The sequence below is a fragment of the Rhinolophus hipposideros genome (assembly GCF_964194185.1).
Source record: "Rhinolophus hipposideros genome assembly, chromosome: 22".
Taxonomy (NCBI): Eukaryota; Metazoa; Chordata; class Mammalia; order Chiroptera; family Rhinolophidae; genus Rhinolophus; species Rhinolophus hipposideros.
The window spans coordinates 6,944,652-6,967,946 of NC_138068.1; the positions used below are offsets into that span (position 1 = coordinate 6,944,652).

General features: G+C 40.0%; 1 protein-coding gene across 2 annotated transcripts in view; it reads right to left on the reverse strand.

The window, feature by feature from the left end:
• Positions 1–3,909: 3,909 nt before the first annotated feature.
• The window catches only part of TSHZ2 (teashirt zinc finger homeobox 2), a 422,466-nt gene continuing 403,080 nt past the window's right edge, over positions 3,910–23,295 (reverse strand). For both annotated transcript variants that reach the window (XM_081033542.1, XM_081033543.1), the window contains exon 3: positions 3,910–11,711. Coding sequence is in view for 1 of the 2 variants with exons in the window: in XM_081033543.1 (XP_080889669.1) it covers positions 11,710–11,711 (2 nt within the window). In the remaining variant the exon portion in view is untranslated. The remainder of the gene's footprint in view (positions 11,712–23,295) is intronic.

Sequence of the window (23,295 nt, forward strand, 5' to 3'; positions counted from 1 at the left end):
TCTTCCCTGAGCGCTCTCTAATAATGAAAACATTGTGTTTTATTTTTGTCAATTTGATAAGTGAAAATGATTTCTTCTTGTTTTAATACATGTCTCTTTGGTTATTACCGTCACTTGATATTGTCTTGAATCTTCATTAAGCATTTGTAGTTATTTGCACGGTGTCAGTTCATAAATTTTGCCAAAATTTTTCAGTTTGGATATTATTCATTTTTCTTAGAGATATAGAAACACTCTTTAGATCATTAATTATGCCAGTCACCATGAATCACATATTAATACAAATAATTTCCCTCCAATTTGTGACTTTTCATTGTATTGTTTTTTTTGACTCCTAGAATTTTAGTTCCTATGATTTCTTCCTTAGTATTTGTACCTGGAAACAACGTCCCTGCCTGATATCAGGTGGAACTATTGACTTATATTTTCCTCTAGTGTTTTATGATTTTGTTTCTAGATTTAATTCTTTAACTCATCTGAAGTTTAGTTTAATGCATAGCACAAAATAGATATTTAACTTACTTTTTTCCCTGAAACATTTACCAATTGTCTGAGAACTATTTTATTGGTTATTAATTACATTTTCTCTACAAATTTAAAGTTCTATTTTTATAATATGCTAAATTTTTTAAACATTTAACATATTCCTGGGCATTATTTTGTTTTGCATGAAATTGTTTGCTCACTCTCGTGCCAGTCCAGCATTTAGAATTTTACACCTGAAACCAATGTAACTTTACTAATAATTGTCACCCCTATAAACTTTAATTAAAAACGTTAAAAATTATTATAACTTTCTAGTATATATGTTTTATACCTAACAGGGACATTTCTTCATCATATTTGTTTTTGTGGCTTTATTGAGCTACCCTTTTTATTTGTTCTTTAGTTTTTAGAAAAGGCAATACATGCATTTAGTAAAAAAGTCAATACAACTGTAGTGTTTTTAAAAGCTCAATTTGTTGAATGCGGGTTCCGATCGGCAATGTGCAGGATGTATGACAATGTGGATACACTTGGGGCTCATTGAAGGACCTCAGTTCGTCCATTCTGACCCCTTTTACGTGAGGAGCTGCATCTTGGCTTCCTTGGGGCCTGTGTCTGCCTTCTGCACTTGGACTTCTGAGACTGCGCCTTGAGTCCCCTGGCTTTAGAGCAAAGACACCGTAGACTCCGAACTCGGGCGAGCTGCTGGATGCAGGATCTCACACCCTGACTTCCTCCTCTCCTAGCTACTCCCCGAAACCACACTCGGTAACTCAGGTGGAGCTCATGGAGGCTCCTGGTTGTCCAGAAAGTTAGGGTGGCTCAATAGTATGTTCCTAGATCCAGTCAGTCGCGGTCTTTGATCCTAAGAAACCCTTAAGAAACGCATCACTGCGTTGGGGGTACGACAGAGGAAGTGGATGTTGGACGATTCAGGCAGTGGGTGGGAAGGAGTAAGGTAGGGGACAGTTCAGAGCAAGTGACTGGGGCGTTCCCAGGACTCCAGGAAAGTGGCATTCATTTACTGAACAGATATTTGCCGGACGCCCACTCCATGCCAGATGCTATGCTCCAGACTGGGCATGTGTGAACGAGACACAGGTTAGTGTCTGCCTTCCCATGGGGCCTCTGGGGGTCACTGACAATGCAGAAATGATTGCAACAACAACAGCTCATGATCAGGGCTCTGGGGGAAAGCAGGGTGCTCTAGACGGGGCATCAGGGAGCACCACTCAGAGGAGGTGACCTCCAAGCTGAGATACTGGGGATGTGAAGCACACCAGATGACACCCTCGCATCAGAGGAAACAGTGTGGTGTCGTCTAGGGACTGTGAAAGGCAGTGTAGCTGGAGCTAGGTGTGCAAAAAGGAAGTGGGGAAATAGGGAAACGACCAGACAAGGACGGGGGCGAGTTTGGACTTTACCGATGAGATGGGGTGTGATCGGAGCTTTACGTGTGTCTCACAGCATCAGCCCTTGGCCTGCCTATCATTCCTCTCTATTTCCAGCTCCAAGCACCTGTGACTAGGCTTCAGGGTCTTCTCTGGCCACTGACACCTACCTGTCGATGGCTGTGGGCAGATTGGAAGCACAGGGATTAGGCCCCACCTTACCCTGCAGCAGCCCTCCACTAACAACTGAGCAGAGGTGCCGTATAAACACACCAGCTCTCTCACCCTTAGGCAGGATACCTGAGGCATGTTCGGCCCTGTCTCCCAGAGTTCCCAGTGGACTGGTCCCATTGCCCATGGTGATTGTTGTTCTTAAAGCCCATTTATTTGCTTCCTTCCCTTCTCTATCCCACTGCCGATGTTTCTTGGCTTCCCCTCCAATAGAAACTACATCCTCATCTCCAGGCCCACGGGAAATCAGTCTAAGACAAATAGAAACCCAGGTGTTGGAAATCGCGAGCAGGGGGTTAGCCAAATGTAGCCCTTGGGCTAAATCCAGCCTGCTGCCTGCTTTTGTAAATAAAGTTTTATTGGAACATAGCTATACCCCTTTGCTTACCGTTGTCCATGGCTGCTTCTCAGTCCAATGGCAGAGTTGAGACGTTGGACCAGAGATTGGATCGCCCACAAAGCTAACCATATTTACTCTCTGACCCGTCAAAGAAAATGTATGCCTACCTTTGGTCTTCAGGAGCAAAATGGCATGATCTGATTTATGGTATTAAAAGACCACTCCAGCTGCTGTACGGAGAGTGGATTTGGGATGGACGGCTTACAGACCAGTAAGAAGACCATCAGTTAGGAGATACACAGTGAACAGGTTGGACTTGTATGTTGAAGTGAGAAGCAGCAGGGCTTGTGAATGTGGTGGGGAAGGGAGCAGTTACGCGATGTGGTCTTGGATACTTTGGGTCCTTCTAATGCTCCTTTGAGAAATTATCTTCAACATTACTTCCTTCAGGAATCCTCTGTGGTGTCTCACGTTGGTTGGGGGCCACCTCGATGCTGCTATAGTCCCTATACCCCTCCCCTCATGAAGTTCTGTTCCTCCTTGACTCTTGCCTTAGATGACAGAGATAACACATGACAGAGCCCGGATTTTAACACGTAAGTTTGGACTCTAGACCCAGTTCTCACAACTGTCATCACACTGCTTTATCAGTGTCAGCCTCAGACCTAGCATAGAATAGCAGCTCAATAAATAGTCACTCAGTGAATGAAGACCAAGAACTCTGATTGGGTCCACACTGCTTATCCCAACACTCTACCTTTGTGCCTCCCCTTTCCTCACCTGTCTGGTTTTCTCTAGCCTGGCTGCTCATATTTTATGGCCTAGAGATGGGCCAGGTCCATGAAGTGGTGCTCACAGGTGATACCTTAGCCGTTGCAGTGTAACGAGTGCGGGTCTCCTGCGGGTCTCTGGACACGGTGAGCTGGCTCTGCAGATGACAGATCATATCGGGTGGGCCATCCACATCTGCTCGGGCAGCTTGTGTGTGAAACATGGTCTGATTCTCCCAGCACATCCGAGGACATGCAGGGGGCAACACAGGGAAACCGAGTGTCGAGCAGGCCCATTGCTCTGAGGTGGAGAAGGCCTGGCTGTCTCAATCATGTCTGCCCTCTCTGCCTTGCGTCCTTGAATTTGTGAGACAGCTGCCCACAGCCTCTGCTGAGATTACATCATAAATTACAAGCTGACCAGATTTGAGAGCATGCAAAGGCAGCCCAGATACTAAGCAAGGGGTGCTGGCATTTGTAAAAAAAAAAAATCCACTGGAGATGAGGGTAGAAGATGAGAGTGGTTCAGCAGGTCGGAGCAACAGAGAGGCCCACCCAGTATCTCCTTGCTTGCTACCCCTCCCCCGCCGGGGGGGGGTCAGTGCTATTGCTCCACTCCCTCTTTCCCCTCTCCCTTGCCTCCCTTCTCTCTTGCTGTCTTTAAAAAACACACATAGGCAGAAATCAATCCATCAAATGTCATTACAGATTTATTAAGCCTGATGTAGAAAGACATTTAACAGTAACATCTTCAGAAAGAATAAAAAGAGCACTTCTATTCAGTCTTGTGCTTTGAAAATCTAAATATATTTTTATCATATAAATAATTCTTTTCATGTTTTAAGTGCATCTGTGTTTTTTTTTTCTTCTTCTTCTCTCCTTTAATTTTCATTTTTTCAATTGGCCAAAGCGGAAGTCGGCGTTGACTGAAATGAAGCCATTTGCAAAGCTAATGGTGTTGAGAGGCATGTCTGCGCTCTACAGTATGAGCTAGGTTTCAGAAAGGTGGTTCAATATCTGCAGCATTAAAATGAGGGACAGCCTCCAGCAAAATCATAATTGAACACACCCAGGTCCTTAATGTCGGCAGTTGGGTTTCCTGATGCAAATTACGATAAGGTTTCAGATGGGAACAGTCTATTTCCAACAACTGCTGAGTGGGAAGAAAAAAAAAAAGACTTTTTTTTTTTTTTTGTCACAAAGGAAAGAGTTATCATGTTGGAAAATGTAAATAATACACTTATAGAAACCTTTTTGATGGAAATGAGGGGCTCCATATAACCTTGGCAAGTGTGTTGTTAGTATTTTTTCACAATAGCTAAAAGAAGTAGCATCTATTATTTAGGGCTTTAATTACAGTTCTCAAAGTAGAATGATTTTCTGTAAAAAAAAAAACACACAGCTCTTTAGATGTAAAAAATAATGGCTTCAGTGATATAATTTAAGGGTTTTCTTAATCTCCACCATCAGAATTTATTTCTAGTGGTAAGATTATATTTTTAAAAAAAATCTCCTCTTTTAGAGGTAATTTCAATGCTGCAGCATTGTACACAGGCATATATCTTGAATGCACCCAAACCAAGTCATTTTTACTCTACAAAGGACTCATCCAAATGTTTCTTTCAACCTGATTTAAGTGATATGGGATATCAAGACCAGATTGTTTATAATTAGGAGGGATGACAGGATGGTGGCACCAAGGGACAAAAGCAGGAGCACCTTTTCTGAAAATCCCTGTGTTTTTCTCAAGCTGGAAAGCCGTCATTTCCAGCTGGGTTGTTTGTTTTTTGCGCAGTGACGACTCAGCCAAATCTTTGGAAATTTGCAAATAGTGACTGCATTTGGGCACTAGCGCGTTCGGGTTGATGGGGAGTAAAAGTAAGTGTGGCCAGCCAAAGGAAGAATTTTCCAGATCCCAGAAAAGTGGGCACAGATGCCTATCTGTGATGAATCTGTTTGGCCACAGGGTGGTATAATTTTCCTAGCAGAAAACTTTTTTTTTTTCCAATTGCAAGGACAATTTATAATCATCAAAAACAAGTGAAACATGGTTTTGATTAAAACAGCCTGTTGGCTCAATAATCTCTATAATTTTAAAAACATCCTTAATGCAGAAGAAGAACACGTCGATGTCAGGAATGGCCTGCGGCCCCATTACAACAGCAACCGAATAAATAAGGAGAAGAATTGCGAGGTCATAAAAACAAAATTAAGCTAATGTTTCAAATTTTGACAATTATGAATTCTTCCTCTAAGAAGACATTAAAAAAAATTTCAGGCACTATTAGATAAAATACAAAGAGGATCATTCTACATGGATGTGTGTGAGGTTTTCCCAAGGGGTAAAGCATGCCTTTAAAGGAAAACTCTGAATTAGGTCGTTGGTTCCTCCCTAGATCCAGTAATTGGATGGGACTCATGCAGACAGACAAACGTGGGTCTTAGAGTTTCTCTGTAAACTCAGATCTCATTTCTTTCATAAGCTATTTGAAAGAGAATGATCAGGAAAAAATTACAAGCATATATTTTTTTTCTATACAAAAGAATCTCCATTGTGGGCCAGTTTGGTAGGAAACAGAAACAAGCAAATATAACAAAATCTGTGTTCATACATGGTGATATAGTTAGTATATACAAACATGTACAGTATAAAAATGTACGGAAGGCTTACGTTCCCAGCCATCCAAGCTGCATTGTACACAAGGAAAGCAGCCTGATTTTTCCTCCGAGTATACAGGCAAATGTACTATATACAGCATGCAGGCAATAGAAAATTAGTACGCTTGCACAGAAATATTCTACAGGTATAGTTGTCGTCATTTTCCTTTGAAAATGACTAATCTGCTTTCCTAATATAAAAACGTGTTTGCCTTTCTTTGCTGGCAAATAAACACTTTCCATCAGAGCAAGGATGAATGTAATTCTCCCAACTCACTCCGCCCTACCTCCCCCACTGCCTTTTTTTAACAGAAAAAAAAAAATCTGGAATTAACTCAAGGGGGCAAATACATAATGTAAACGTGGTTCATGCCAAAATTTCTAAAAAGCTACAAGTACTCTGCAGAGCAAAAACTGGTTGACCATTAGAGACACTGTACGGTCAGCTCCCCTTCTTGATTTTAAAGGGATATGGAAGTTTATGATTCATGCTGACAGTGCTGGGCTGTTAGGAATCAAAGTTGGAAAAGGTTAGAAAGATCCCAGCATATCAGAGACCAAAATGTAATATTGTATCCCGAGATATTATGACATTTAGGAACCCTGAGCCAAATGAGAATTGTTTTATATGTAAGCTTTTTTTGACTTGTATGGCGGCACATTCTAGCATCTGATGTGTCATAAGCCAAAATATTGTATTGTAAAACTGGAATGTTTCCGTAGTATTTATCTCAACGCAGGACAGGAAGCGTTTGCACGTCTTCTCTGCAGACTGCTTGAATTCTGTGTGTTTTAAAAATATACATACACATTTACAATTCCTGGGTGTTATCTGGGTCATTTAGAAAGTGAAAATATTACTGTACAAAGTCTTCACGTTTGAGACATAATTGTATGAGTGTTCAAGTTCTGTAAATATAAGCCTTTTGCCTGGGGACAGATATCCAGATGTAGGTTTCAGGTTCAAGATAATTCAGTTGAACACACTGAAATTCATTTTCTGGAGGGGCTGAAGGGAGTGGTAGATTTTTTTTTTTTAAGTAATGCATTTGTTCAAATTTTGCAACTTCTCTTGGGGGTTCTCACAAAAGAGTTATTATTTGTAGTTCCAAAAGTGGTTTTAAGTAGATAAACATCGTACAAAGGGCTATGAGTGTTTAATCTGTCTTCCTGAAACAGATTGTTTTGTGTTTTTAAAGGCCTTAATGATAATCATATGGCTATTGGTAAAATCATTTGTGTGCTGAAAGGTGTCAGATCATGGTGCCATCAATTGGAAGAGCCCTTTTACTTGCAATGTATTTTTCCAAAGGAATACTTTGCAATGTATTTTTCCAAAGGAAATGCACAGTCCTGTTGCAGACATAGCGTTCCACCTGGTACTAGCATTTTAAAACAGCCTTTTTGTAATCCATAAAACATTTCTAGTTTTCCCTGAAGCTTTGGGTTGCCTTGCGCATGAATAATTTTTGGAGAAACACCCACGCCTGTTAGCCCATTGTTCATAACTATTGGAAGAAGATTAACTAGAACCTGGAAATTGTATATCTGCATATGCCTCTGAAGCTGTCACAGGAAACCAAATGAGATAAGTGGCTTTGACTTTGGATGAAGAGGTAAAATCCCCCTGTAGAAATTCTAAAGATGATTCACAAGTTCCAAAATGTTTCATGCTTCTGTACAATAAAAACATGTCTTTCTGGCTGGGGGGATGGAAATTTGTATCTTTGTCTCCTGCTCATTCTTTGCCTAAAAGTATTTCATGGATATTTTGAGAAAGTACCACATATAGGAAAGGAGAAAATGAAATTAGCATTTTAACATCTCACAGGGGAAAAAAAATAAACTGAAAGTTCAGTTGTGATTTTTTTTTGCCTAATGCATGTTCAAAATAGATACTACTTTTATTGCTCTTCAGAAGTACAATGTATATGTGTGTGTGTAAAGCCTTCAGTATATTTCCTTATTATTACTATTATTTCAGCATTCATTAACACTTCTATTCCTGTTTCAGAGGATAGAAGATAATGTGAAAATGACATTTTAATGTGTTGTTTTTTTTAAAACAAAAACATTTAACAAGCTTGAAAAATGAAACCCAATGAAAAAGTTTCGAATACAAATAACCTGGGAAGTGACAGATGGAAGAGCAGCAGAATGCAAGCACATCTGAAGGCCTTATAATCTTTGGGTTTACTGTGAACAGTTTCAGAAAATCATAGACTCTTACTGTGGCACTGTCCATGGACCCTGGAAAATAACAGTGAAATTCATATCTATGTATGAATACACACACACGCACACACACTCACACACATCTCCTTACTGCTTAACCAGAGTCCCATAAATGCTTTCCAAACATGTCATTTCATTTGTTTGTTTTCTGCATTTCAACTAAGTTCCATGGCTTGTGCCTGCGCCATTAATTATACAAGACTCAAACAACCAAGCAGGCGCATTTTGGGGGTGAGTTTTAAGAAATCTGTTTGTGACCTTAAAGAAATTCAGTGGGGACTGTCTGGGCTATCCAATTTATTCCATGATTATATTCTGCTCTTAGGCCTTGACCTATTTTTAAGCTATTTCCTCCTTGTATGCTTTTCAGAAGGAGAACTCCCTATACTGAAATATTATTTTGAAAAACAGAAATAAAACACAAATGACATGAGGGGAGTTGGACCTTATGTGAGCTCTTCCCCCGAGTGTGTGGTATCAGCTGTCTTTATAACAACTGGAGAACCAAGATGTCGTGTGAATTCTTCGTGGTTGTATCTCATGGCACCTAGAAGAGTGTCTGTAGGTGCACACTAGTATTTGTTGGGTGTATTGGGGATGGGGAAGGAAGGGCCATCCCTCACCCTCACTGATACCAAGGGTTGGTGGCCTGAATGGAGATACTCAAGTGTAATTTGCATGTCATCTTCCTTTCTATTTGTAAAGTTTCAATTGACCATAACTGCATTTATTAACAGATAGGAAAAGGATGATATGAAAGCAGGGAAAAACATTCTCCTGAGTCCATATTAGTTTTTCCCTCTAGAAAGAAGTTTCTAGAAGCCTCACAGGACTTGCCAAATGAGGACAGGTTTGGTCTCTAGGAATATACTCAGAATTGTGTGTATTTCACAGCGGGAGCCCAGATTTTGTTTCCTAAGAACATTAGCAGCTGTCCCTCAGTGGTGACATTTATGGTTACCAAGCGACAATTCATGAGTCTCACCAACTTTATCAATGTTTTTGTTTCTCGCCTCCCACCCCACCCCTCCATAGAAAGTGCACTAACAAAACCATGTAGATTATAAGTTGAAGCAGATGATTTATTTTTTTTCTTTCTTAGAAGGGAAACTATTTCCATGGAGTTGAGAACTGTAGTGTTCCCTGCCCCCCTCCCCAGTTCAAGCAAGAGCTCAAGAATCTGCTTTTGAACGGTTGTGGCAGAATCTGAATTGTGAAACTTTATCTAATAACCCTGGGTTGGAGCAGGCAATTTTTAACAGCTTTAAGAACCCCAATGCTTAATGCATTGATTTTCCTTTAATAGAATTTTGTTGTCGAAGGACAGTGCTCAGTAGAGTCCACCCTTCAATCTTAACCCATCCGAAGACTGTTCCTTTCCAGTTGAGCTCCATTCATTTCTGGTTGAATAGGTTAAGCAAAGACAGACCTCGCTGTTCTCAATTCACTTTATGATCCTCCCATCATAAAAAATAATATCAGCACCTTGCTTTTCATGTCAGAACTACATTTGAGCTGCTGCTATTCCCTATGCCCATGAGTAAATCCCATAAAAGCCGCCCCGTTGTACTGTTGCTATTTTTCCTTGTGGGTGATTGATTGATGGATGAGTGCTGACACTTCAATGAAGCTATTTCGACTGCCATCTCAATCCGATGATGTGAGGGGTATATTTTCTGTCCATGCCTCATTACTTCAGAATGACATTCCTGGAACTTCATTTACTTTTTCCCTCCTTCCCCGAAGCGCCATATTTTTTCCCATCTAGGTTATGCATGCCATAAAAAAAGCAATTTGCTATTATATGTGGCATAAGGGCAACACTTTCCCTAGGAGGTAAATAAGAAGTTTTTTTTCTTTCTTTTTTTTTTTTTTTAAATCCCAATGTTGAATTTAGGGATCATGTCAAAATTTCCAAAACAATTCCAACAGGCACCCTCCATGAGAAATGGTGAAGAGGATATATTTGGCTTCACTTTGTCGGTATTGAGATTTTGTGTGTATGTGTGTGTGATAACCTTGCCAATTAAAGCAACGACAACAAAAAATATTTCTTTTGTTTCAAAGTCATCTAGTTCCTAGTGTTGTGCCTAGAATAGTTTAACTATTTCACCTATAGCTGAGTAGCAGTTTACAACACAATCCAGACTTATTTGTTCTTTGAGAATAAGGAAATTCATTATTTAAATGCAATGATGGATTTATCCATTATAGGTTTGTTTTCAGTTGTATAGAAAATGCTCAACTAGAGTAAACAGACCTACTCCTGCATTTCCAAAGTGTGCACGAGCTATGCAAGACTTTTAATATTAAAACATGCTCTTAGCTTTTCCAAGTTGACTTAGGACCTGATTTTAATCCGTGTAATACAGTATTCCTGTTAATAATAATGTATAATTAAGACATCCGTTAAAAATCCATAACGTTAATTTAATGGAGAAAATCTAATACAGTTCTATCGGAATTTTTACGTTAAATTAACTTTAACGGGCTTTTAATGGATGTCTTAATTAGATCTCATTATTAACGGGAATATTCCACAAATTAAAACTGGGCCCTCAAAGTTTTAATGAAAAAAGTTGCAGAAACCCATTTGAAATGGACACCCTACTTCATGCTTCCTGTTGCCTCTAAAGCTAAGCTGTGTGTTAGAGCCTATAAACAACGGAAAGAGACCCCCAGGAGGGGCTGCTGCTGAACTTTCCACCCTGCAATGAGCTCATCATCTTGCTTTCGCTGAGATTCCGCACCGTACCGACTTGCCCAGTTCTCCCAATTTGCAGGTGTCGTCTGACAGTGGTGCATGCTTACAACTTTTTGTTTTTGAAACCAATTAGGCTCATGAGGATAAGAAAGATGCCCACCGCTGCATGGGAAAAAGTCTTTGGCAGCAACATGGTTAAGCCCAACTATCTGAACAACTTTCACAGAAGATGAACATTGTTCAGAGGTTTTCTTGGCTCAAACTCTGGTTTAACTTAATAATTCTTCCACTTTGCGGTGATGAATGGCTCCCTCGTGCAGGGGCAGGACTGGGCAATCCAGGTGCAACCGTAATTGTTGCACTGAACAGAAACATTTCCTTTAGACAAACGTTCCCAGAGGGGTTATAAATAGGAAATGGACGTTACCATGAAAAGTAAGCTTCCAAGAGTCGACATCTAGTGCAGCCCACTTGGACATTACACTATGGAGACTTATACTCCCCCCACCCTTTCCTGTCAAGTGTTACAAACTGACAAAATAAGCACATCAATGTTCTCAGTCATTATTTTTCTTCAGTGGCACTTTGTTTTCTTGTGACAGTGAAAAGGGGACCGTGGAGACGAGACAGCCCCATTGCAGTTTATCAATGAAAATCTATCGTCCATAAGCAGAGAAGTGGAAATCAATACTTCATTACCAAATTGTTAGCGAGGATGAAGAGAAATGGCTGGGGTGATTCCTTTTTTTTTTTCTTTTTTCTTTTTTTTTTTTTTTGGCAGTCTTCTCAGAGCAGGGTGTCAGGAGGAGTTCAATGTCAGAAGCAGGGTGGTGCAATGAAGAAACACTCAGTGTGAGGGGCATCCAGGCTGGAAAGTTGAAACTAAGGCATTTGTCCTGTAATGGGAATCAGAACAACAACAAAAGATGCATTATTTTCTGAGGAATAACCCAACTGGTTATTTCTCTCACGTAGTCAAATTGCCCTTCTATACTATTTCATTGGGATTAATATTCTGCATAGACTCAGGGTTAAGTCTAGTTTAGGGTGTGATGTAACCTGTTAATGGGACATAAAAACGAAAAGCCAATTTAGGAAAAAAAAAACACAAAACCCTTTAAAATATAATGTATGGGAGAGATATTTGTACACCCACATTCATAACAGCATTATTCACCATAGCCAAAAAGTGGAGGAAATCCAACTGTTCATCAATGGATGAGTGGATAAACAAAATGTGGCATATTCATACAATGAAATATTACTCAGCTTTAAAAAGGAAGGAAGCTCTGACGTTCCACGACATGGATGAACCTTGAGAACATTATGCTAAGTGAAAAGGAGGCAGTCATAAAACGACAAAGATGATATGCTTTTCCTTATATGAAGTCCCTAAAGTAGTCAAACTCATAGAAACACAACGCAGAATGTTGGCTGCCAGGAGCTGTGGGGAATGGGGGATGGAGACTTGTTTAATGGGGACAGATTTTCAGTTTTGCAAGATGAAAAAGTTCTGGAGATGGATGGTGGTGATGGTTGCCCAACAACATACAGTTACAAATGATTAAGATGGTAAATTTTATATTATGTGCATTTCACCACAATATAAAATAAAAATATAATGTATGATTTTTCTATTATAAAGCATTTTGAAAAACAAAAAAATTTAACCAATGGCCCCACCATCCGGAGAGAGCTCCTATTCACATTCTGCTGTATTTCCTTCTAGTGTTTTCTTTGTTCATACGTTTTTGTTAGGTTTACATAGTTGTAAGTGATGTAATATTTCTGTCTGCATTTTTTCACTTGCAAGCGCCATTATAAATAGCTCCGTGTGTTTTATCACGTACATCATCAGAGTTTATTAAACTATTCTCTGATGTTGGACATTTAATTTGCTTCCAGTTTTATTCAGCGATACGTAACACTGTGATGAACGCCTTTGTGTCTAACATCTTTCAGTAGGTTATAGTCTCATAAGCTTAAATTCCCAAGGGCACAATTCCTAAGTCAGAAGAAAGGACCATTTTCTCCATAGGTACTAGACTTATCAGAGTGATTACTTCATAAATGATATAAAACTCTAATCACTGTGCTGTACATGTGAAGCTAATACAATATTGTATATCAATGGTAATTGACAAAAAAAAAAACCCTTAAAAAAAGACAGGACCATTTTTGTGGTGGGGAAATGCTACTTAATGTATGCTTTGCTATGGGAGGTTAGTGAGGTGAGTATTTTTTTTCACATGTGTGCCATTTGGATTACTGTTGAAATGCATATCATTTCCATCAGCCCAATCTGAGTGGCATTCCTGGATTCTATCTTATTATTTAATGGTAGTGCTCATTTTAGTGAGGAAAAAAAAACACACCTTGGACCTAACATATAATTAGTCTTTTGGAAAAGGAAAATTTACAAGTTTCTAGTAGAAGAATAAAGACAAATTGAAGATTCTATGACTTTTGATGTGTGTAGAAAAATAATGTGCAAAATTATCATAAGAGGCAATAGAAATGATTCCTTAGTAAGAAATAGTATGGTTATAATACTCGCAATTTGGCAGGTTACTATATACCTACCAAATTCCACGTACTTTACACATGTTATAACTAACCCTTGAAACAATCTCAGTCTAAAAATAAGAGGAAAAAAGTCTCAGAGAGGTCAGTGACTTGCCCAAGGTCACACAGCTAATAAAAAAGAGAGGATGGCTTTAAATTTTGGCCTTCCCTTTTGAAAGCCCCCACACTGTCCTCAGGTCACTCAATGTAGATTACAGATGGTCACCATCAGTGGAAGGCACCATTTCCCTTCTACATGAGATTTGCATTTCAGAGACAAAAGCTAGTAGTCTTTCCTCTGACTGTGTTGGAACCCATTGGCATGTCTAGAAACTTGAAGGAGAATGGCCATATCGTTGGAAGAAGAGAGATGGGTCGAAGAAATAGAAAGAAAGTGGAGGCCAGAAAATGCCAAGGCAGCAGAATGTAGGGGGAGGGAAGGAAAGGAAAGAGAGGAAGAGAAAAGAATGACAAAGTCTATCTTCCCTTTCATTGTAAAGCAGGATGAAGTCCTGGGTGAGGGGTGTGTTTTCAAACTACGTCTCTTTGAGGCCCTCGTTTTCTCTAGCCATGATAATAATGTGATATCCGTTATACAGAACCTTGTTTCATTGTTTACCCTTGAACCCATTCCAGATTTGGTCAACACCCAAACTTCTCTGTCTAGATTTCTCTTAGGGCAAAGTTTGTTCTGGGAAGGGGAGCAAGGAGAAAGAAAATAATATTTATATTATATTATAGTGCTCTTCTTGGAAATTCACAATACTCATTAGCTTATTAAAGACTCTGAGAAGTCCTGCAATTAACCCAACCCAACCCAACACAATATATATTTGTTTAACTCACTGCTTCCCAGATTTGTTTGATAACTCCTTTCTTCCCTACAAAACACTCACAAATATACTTAAGTATCATGTTCCGGAAAGCACATTCATGACAGACTCTTGTATCATGTTCCGGAAAGCACATTCATGACAGACTCTTGTGCAAAAACAAAGGAAGTTGATCAGCTCCTAAAATCTCAGTCTGGGATTCTTGACTCAGGGTACTCAGCATGAAAGGATCCCGCTGTAGTGATAACGACATTTTTTGAGTTTATTTCGTGTTATCCATGCAAAGGCCATGCCTCACCTCCGATCAATGTCACAAGGCTGCAATGAAGGAGGTCTTGGCGTCTGCGCTTTCCAGCGTAGGAAATGGAGATTTAGAGAGGGGGAGCCATTTGGCCTGCAGTCACCTGGCTGGTAAGTGGGAGGTAGGGTATTCAGATCCCATTCTTCTGGTCTTTTAAATTACTGCTTTTTATATTACCTGTGATGGTTTGGTATAGTAATGTGTTAAACACTAGCATTATTAATAACCTAGAGTTATTTCCCCAAGAGTATAGTACAGTTACTCAGTTAAATTCCAGATACAAGTGTCTTCAATGAAAACCTGGCTATGATACTATTTTCCATCTGAGAGAGCTTCTCATATCCCACTGTGGTTGATAGAAGTGGTAGATTCTTCTGGAAGGTCAGTGTTCCTGTTTACCGGAAGAGAATGGTAAACAGGAGACCTGAATCTTGGAGCACTTTGGGACAATATACCCTTCCTTATTATTCTTTATTTTAAAAGAAGAAGAAAAACCTTCTTTTTCTCTAATTCTAAAGATGAAACCCTGGCAGAAAATTAGAACTAGACAATGCAGCGATGAAGAATGAGAACTGGTGTTATTATTTCTCACCTATCAGCATGAACTGTGTAGAATGAATGAAGAAACACAGAAAGCAAAGACTCTTGGTTGCCTCTCAAATGGGAGTTGAGGTCAAGCTTTGCTGCTGCATGGGTATTCCCCCCCCCCCCCCGCATCTAATATGTTGAGCTACGACTATAAAACTAAAACAGAGACAAATAAAAGTTTTAATTGTGTATCTACAAAGTCATTGGCAGTGTTCATTAAGGAGAGTCTGTGAGGGAAAGCCAGGCGAAAAGAGGTAATTATTTTGTATTAATGGCAGAGCCAGTAGAAGAAGCACAGGATTGTATATTCTCTCATTTGGCCCCGCCACAATGTTTATTCCCCCCGGCGAATCCTTTCGGTTGACTCTTCTGCTCTCCCAGCCCTCGCTCGCTGGGTCCTGCTGGCCCTCTTCTTTCCTCGCTCTCCACTGCTCTTCTCAGACCTGTAGTACTGTCCCCAGGGCATGTTTTGTGACTGCTGTGTACCTCCAGCATCTGATGGTTAGCAGCTGGGCATGTTAGGTACCATGCAATGTGTGGGACAGTTTCTTACACGGCGGTATTGTCCCTCATCCTGCACCGTTTTTGAAAATCTCTCTGTAGGTCGGGGGTTTTCAACCTTGGCTCTACTGACATTTGGGGCCATCAATTCCTTGTTGGGGGAGACTGTCCTGTGCACTGTAGGATTTTTCACAGAATCCCCGGCCTCTACCCACCAGTATCATCCCCCTACCCTAGAGTGTGACAATCCAGAAGATGTCTGGACATTGCCAAGTGTCCCTTGGGGGGGGGGCAGCAACGTTTCACTGGTTCTGAACTGCTGACACAGGTGAAAAAGTTTTTGTAGTTATTGTGAGCCTCGAACCTTACTCTATTTTACGTATAAACACAGTTTTTCCTGCAGTTTCTTACACATCACTTTTCCAGAAATAAAGCTGTCTTGGAAACAAAGAGAAACTATGAGTGAGTTGGAATTTTAAGGGGAGTTAGTTGCTGTCTTAGAAAGCCAAGTCATGTCTGGCTAAACTGCTGATTTCTGAGATGCCCCTTCGACAGCCCCAAATGGATCCGTATTTATTGAACCTAACACCTAGAAGCCCAGGCTGGATTGCCTTGTGATTCCTCCGAGGACCTTGCGTCTCTCAGTGTGGCCCAAACAAGCAGTGGCACCGCCACTACCAGTTAGGAACACCGAGTGTTGAGTGTCGAGTCCACCCCAAGCCTGCTGAGTCGCCATCTGCATTTTAGCAGGACATCCCGGTGATTCCCGGGCATGGTCACGTGGGAGAAGGCCTGTTCTAGTGAATTCTTGTGCCCGAATGCTTTCCTTCTCTTTCTTACTGGACAGTCACAGCATAAGATGATTTCTCTTTGAAATTATGTGTGTAGGCTGGTCATTTGCTGTATGAATTTTATTGCAGAATAGTAAAGAGGAAATTATAAAATGTTTCTTCAAAAATGTCCGCACGGGGGACATGTCTGCAAAAGGCTAGGACCCCCCGCCCCCCCCTGCGCCCTACACAAGCCCTTTCTAGGCTGCAGCAGCCAGTTCTGTTAATGTTAAATATCACCTGTATGCCGATGACAGTGAGTTCCAGGTCCATACACCCAACTGGCTTCTTGATGTCTCTATGGGAGTATCTCACAAGTACCTCGAAGGTAACTTTTGCAAAAACACGGTGCTTGAATCGCCCTGCCCCCAGTCTGTTCCCCCTCCAACATTTCTATTCACAAGAAATGAAAGCTCAGACTTCTTAATAGCTCCAGCTAGCAAGTTGGGTCATCCTTGACACCTAGGCATAAAATTCCTTGCCAAACTCTATTTCCCTTTCCATCCCCCAATGCTCCAGTTCAAGCCTGTGCATATTGCCCCCCCCACCCCCGCCCTGCCTATGGCTCTCGTAACCTCTCCTTGGGTTCCTTTATTCTACAGTGTCCAGTCGATCGTGTTCCATACAGCAAACAAAGTGACCTTCTGAAAACTTAAAATAGATTGAAGTGGTCACTCCCCATTTTCTCCCAGCTTATCCTTCAGTGACCTCTTCTGCACTTAGAAAGGAACGCCTTATTTTTCTAAAACTTTCCACCTGATCTGGACTTGCTACTCCTCTGACCTTGCCTGGGTCTCTGTCCCTTGCTGGTATGTCCCAAGAACACTGGACTTCTGACTGCTCCTGAAACTTGCCTCAGGGTCTTTGCAGGTGCTGTTCCTTCTGCCTAGAATGCTATTCCTCTTGTTCTTTGCTTGGCTAGCCCCTTCTCATCCTTAAAGTCTCAGTTTAAGTGTCACTTCTTCAGAGAAGTCTTCTCTTACCCATTGGACTTGACCAAGTTTTTTTTTTATAACATTGCACATTTATGTTTTCTTATGGGACTTTTTGCAGTTCGTAATCATAGTCATATGTGTGATTTTTGGTGTGGTGTCTGTCTCCTGCACTGGCTTGTAAACCCTGGGAAGGTGGGGACTGTGGGCGTTTTGATCACCGCAGTGTCCCAAGCATACATGCCAATGCCTGGCACACAGTAGGTACTTGACAAATATTTGTTGAGTGAGTGAAGCCCTAAAGACGATAAGTTGGAAGTCTATTCATATACGGAAAAGAACATTTCAAGAATTTATTACTAAAATGACACAAAGTCAAGAATAGATTTACCTGGAATCCTCACTTCTCTAATTCTATGAAAGAGACAATTTACAATGTGTAAAGAAAAAAAAGAAGAGACTAGAAAAATTAGTCCAAAGAAACATACGTGGATACCAAGAAGCTTTCCCATATGTTTGGTCCTTTCGACGTCAACGAATAATTTGTTTTGCCATTTTGAAGCAAATTATTTTTTTTCAAAGCACATTCATATATATTGTCTTCTGAAATATATTGGATAAGTATTACCGTGTTTCCCCCAAAATAAGACCTAGCTGGACCATCAGCTCTAATGCGTATTTTGGAGCAAAAATTCATATAAGACCCGGTCTTATTTTAATATAATATAGGATCGGGTCTCATATAATATAATATAATATAATATAATATAATATAATATAATATAATATAAAATATAATACCAGGTTTTATATTAATGTTTGCTGCAAAAGATGCATTAGAGCTGATGGTCCGGCTAAGTCTTATTTTCTGGGAAACATGGTAGTAGCCCGAAAATAAAAAGGTTGAGGCTGAGGGAATTTACATAATTTGTTCCCATGAGATTAAGTTAGGGGTCAGGATTTAAATGGTGTCAGGACCCCTGACTCCTAATTCAGGACTTCTTAAAACTGAGAAAAATAAGAGTGAAATATAAATGCTGAACATATATAAAATGTATCATTAAAAAAGATTATGACAGGAAGCAAAAAGGAAATGGAGATGAGTGATTTTTAACCATGCAATCCCGGGAGAAACCTGCAGTTAATATTTTTGAAATTGATTTTACAATTTGAAAATCCAAATCGGCTTACCTACATTGCTGAATTTCATCCTTAGTGCTTCACCTAATTTTTTCTAAGAGAAATCTCTGTGTGCAGAAAGCCTTAAACTTTGGTGGACCAATTGCAATCCTTAGAATGAATAAAATCATTGCTTAAATGTATTGAATACGTTTTATATGCTAGACACAGCTTCATGTGAGTAGGTGGATAATCTTTTAAAATGTTACCTGACGTATTTTTGCCTTTTCTTAATTCCCTTCTTCCATGCAGTTTTCCCGTCACTGAAAATAGACTAATTGTTCTTAGAGAGGGAGGTCACAAAATAAATCAGATAGAACAAAGTGGCTGAGTTTATGAATGTTGAGAGGGACTTTTTTTTTTTTAATTATATCAAAGCTTGAAGAGGTTGAGTCAATGATAATTTAAAGGTTATATATCTGGGTCATGACTGTTAATTTTCCACCTACAAGTTACACATTATTTCCATTAATCATCTCAACAATCCAAAGTGGTATTCAGTATCACAGGGGAAAAAAACCTGAAGTTTAGATAATTGAAGTGACTTATCCAAGGTGACATGACAATAAGTGGAATGGAATATTCCAATATTTAATTGGAATATATATTTTCTAGATTTCAGCGACTTTACTCTTAACCACTAAACTAATTTTTCCTGACATCCGATTTGTACCCATAAGACCACAAATTCTTTGTGAAAGGTTGTGCTTGATTAGACCCTTGAAGACTAGGAGGCAATACTATTATTGATCTTGATGGTCTTCTCCTTGGAACATTTAAATAGAGATGGCATGCAGGTCATAATCAACACACTGGAAAATCTCAACTTTTGAACTTCCTCTTTTAAAGTGTAACTTGTGATAAATCAACCATGTGTCTCAAATGTATGATATATGCTTCATGACACAAACCAGACAGTCACCTGCCTACAGTTCTAAAGCCGTAGGAGAGTTTCCAATGGGTTTTTCTTATCAGTGCCAGAGCGACTATCTTCTAAGCGGACCTCTACTTGTATCACCAACTTTGAGTGTCTATCAGAGAGGGCAAAATGGAAATAATTAAAAAAATAAGTTTCCCAAGACAAACAAATAAAGAAACAAAAACACATAGACACAGACAATAGTTTAGTGGTTACCAGAGGGTAAGGGGGTGGGGGGTGGTAGATGAGGGTAAAAGGGATCAAATATATGGTGATGGAAGAAGAACTGACTCTGGGTGGTGAACACACAATGTGATATATAAATGACGTATTACAGAATTGTGCACCTGAAATCTATGTAACTTTACTAACCGTTGTCACCCCAATAAACTTTAATTGAAAAAAAAAAGAAAACTGCAAAAAAAAAAGTTCCCTTTTTGTCTACTTAATGGGCAACCCTTGAAATGGTTTAAAATCTCTTCATCATGGTGCAAAATGGCTGTTGAATGAAACTGGCAGAAACAGGCTGACATTTTGGAGAACAACAACAACAAAAATGTCAGGAAGATGTGGGGCCTCCTGAGAGTGGTGCAAATGCTGTCACTAGGTGTCATTTGTGTCCTTACTTGTGTGTCAGCTTCGAAGATTTCAATGGCAGCAGAAAATCTTTTCCTTAAAGCATACTTTTCAACTTCAGGCTACCCAAGTAGTTAAGAAACAGAAATGAAGGAGATGGCATGAGGGTTTGCCCTATGAAAATCTCTTGACAACTAATGATGGGATTATGAAGTCTTAACTGCTGTACAGTTATCTCTAATTATAACCAAAGGTACATCAATCTAAATAAAAATGATAAGGCCCAGAGAGGCATTTTCCTCTCCCTCCCTTCAACTAGCTTTTAACATGAATCTCTTCTCAGTATGATGCTTTGACAAAGCTTGGATTGAATAATTACTAAAAAGAGATGGAGCCCAGTGTTAAGTGAAACGTATTTTTGCAGAAACGAATGGTTAAAAACTTTTTTTTTTTTTTGCAGAAAGAAATAATTCCCATTTTAAATATTTGGTTGTACCATGGGAACCTCCTATTGTTTTTATTGCACTGTATCAGAAAAGTAATGCAAGAAATTACTGCCAGACATTAAGTATCAGGAAAGCTTCATGCATTCTTAAACCCTGGTGTACATTTTCCTTATGGAAGAGGTCAAGCTTAGGAGGAATCATGTGTCCATTTTTGCTTTCGCTACTTGGAAAATCGGAGGCAAATTGGTGGCTCAGCTTTAGCAATTGTGTAACTTCTTAAGGCTGCATTCTGTACCCATCAATTTCTCTTCATATTCTCTCTCTATTTTCCTTTGGCATATCTGTTAATAGTTTGGCTCTGCCATTTACTAGCTGCATGACATTGGAGGAAATGACTTACCCTTTCTGAACCTAAGTTTCCAAACCTTCAAAAGACAGGAGGATAATAGTATCTTCCACAAATGGTGACTGGCACACAATTAGCACTCAATAAAATGTAGATTTTAAAAATGATTTCCTTTGCTTTTATGATTTTATTGCATTGCATACAATATCGTACCTTAAACGCGCTATGGAATTACATATAGAATAAATAAAAAACACATACATAAAATTCTGCTTATGTGTTAGAAAAAAGTAATCATCAGGTCTTGGAAAATGGATTACTCTTTCCTTCTGGAAATTTAAAAAAAATAAGTAGAAGAAAGGTTCTTTAGTTCATGCATTAAACAAATGTTGAAAAGAAATCAGTTGTCAATTCAGATGTGAAGCTAAAAAAAAGTTTTCTCCTTTTATAAAAAAAAGGATAAAATAGCATTTCAAAACATTTGATGTGGATATTAAGAAGAAGAAAGTAGAAAGCAGCCATAATACCTACCATTCTATTAAGTGCTCATTATAAGCTCTGTGCTTCACGCTAATACCTGACAGCAGACCTCATTGTCCCTATTTACTGATGAGAACACAGAGGGCTTGAAGTGGTTAAGCAATTTAATGGAGGTCAGAGAGTTGGCAAATAGTAGGGCCAGCATTTGGACTGAGGTCTGTCTGACTTCAAAGCCCGTTCTCCAGCCAGTATTTATTGCTGTCAATGGAACTAACTAGAAGCTTCTAAAGGCACGTTGCTCGGTAAAGCTATATAAGGAAACATGATAAGGATTGAAAACCTGTCCAGCTGTTGTCGTCCTTTTAAGAAGTAAATTAAAAGGGTGGCAGAGACCAGGACAATATCCTGACAATGGAAGAGAACACTCTCCATGTGGTTTCATTATCATTTCATGTTTGGCAATTATGTAGTTACCATTTGACAGGTCTCATCTATGGTTGCTTTTGGTGCATGGCCATAGAGGAAAGAAAGGAAGCAATTTCCCTGGACCCATTTTGTATTGGGCCACATTCATATACTCCAAAAGGGTACGTAAATTATTTGAAAGAGGTCTAGATACTGGCAAACACCACCATAAACAACCCGGACAGCTGAAAATCCAAATCGCCAGTGCCTAGGTGCACAGTGGAACCCATCTTCTCCACGTGGGGTGCAGAGCCCCATGTGATTTATGACAACTAACTTACCGCGGAACAAGATTCACTGCATGGACGCCGCTAGGGGGCTTTACTGCTGCCTAAGTGGGACTTGTTGGCTTTGAGGAAGAATGGCATGCCTTCCTAGTGTGGAAAATAAACAGGCCGTTTTTTATTTTATTATTTTTTTTTACCACTGCGATTATGTGTCTAAGCCCATGGCAGCACTGTTTGTGATGTGTCTACACTGCAAAAGGCGATTCGTGAGAGGAACTCATGTTTAGACAATCCGGGCAAACCCTCCCCCTTTCCAAGAAGAGTCTGCCTTCGTTTCAATGATAGGTGTTTCATTCACTGGGAACCTGCTCTTTGAGTGAAGCCGGAGTGTGGTTGTTTTCCTGAATTCTTACAATCATCCCCAAAGGTAGCTCTTATGAACTCCTTGTTTAGAGGTCAGGACCCTGAACCACAGAGATGTAAATAAAGGGACCAAGATCACATGGCCTGGAACGTGATAGAACGGGGATTTGAACCCCAATTTCTCTGTCACCAAGGTACCATACTGCTTCATAATAATAATTATTACCCTTTACCAATTTGACTGCTGCTAATAATGACCGATCCTCTCACTAGATTGGGAAAATATGAGTTAGTATTTCCTCTTTACAAATGAAGAACCAGAGGTTCAGGAGGTCACATGGTCCCCACCGCCCACACAGCTATTTCCTAGAGAAGTTGGAATGAAATCAAGATTTGTCTGGATCTCAAACCTAGTCTCCTCTGATTCTACCAGTGTTTCCCAAAGCACATTATGGAGAGTCCAAGTCCCTTGAGATGCTCTAAGAGCAAAAGATGTTCTTTTATTCACTCGTTTATGCTTTAAACAGAAGCAGCTCTTCCAAAATGTCAAGCTCCTCGCCCGCTCACAGCCTTCACACCTGCTATACCCCTCCCCTGGCGTGCCCTTCCCATGACTCTGCCTGGCTAATTCCTGCTCCCGGTCATCCTCTGGCTAAAATACCACAGGCTCAGAAAGACTGTTCCTTATCCCAGAATCTAGACTAGATTTCCAGATTTCCTCTCTCTTACCCCACTTGTCATGAATAATACATTGCTTTGTGTGAACACTGGTTTACTGCTTGTCCCTCCCACTAGTCTTCATGAAGGGAGACTGCGGTGGTCAACAAGTCTCCAAAGTGCCAGCCCATGGCCTGCGCCCTGGCTGTCACTCAGTGAAGAAATAGGAGCTTTTCTTCATATGTTGCCTTGGCTGTACCTTTGTCGAATCA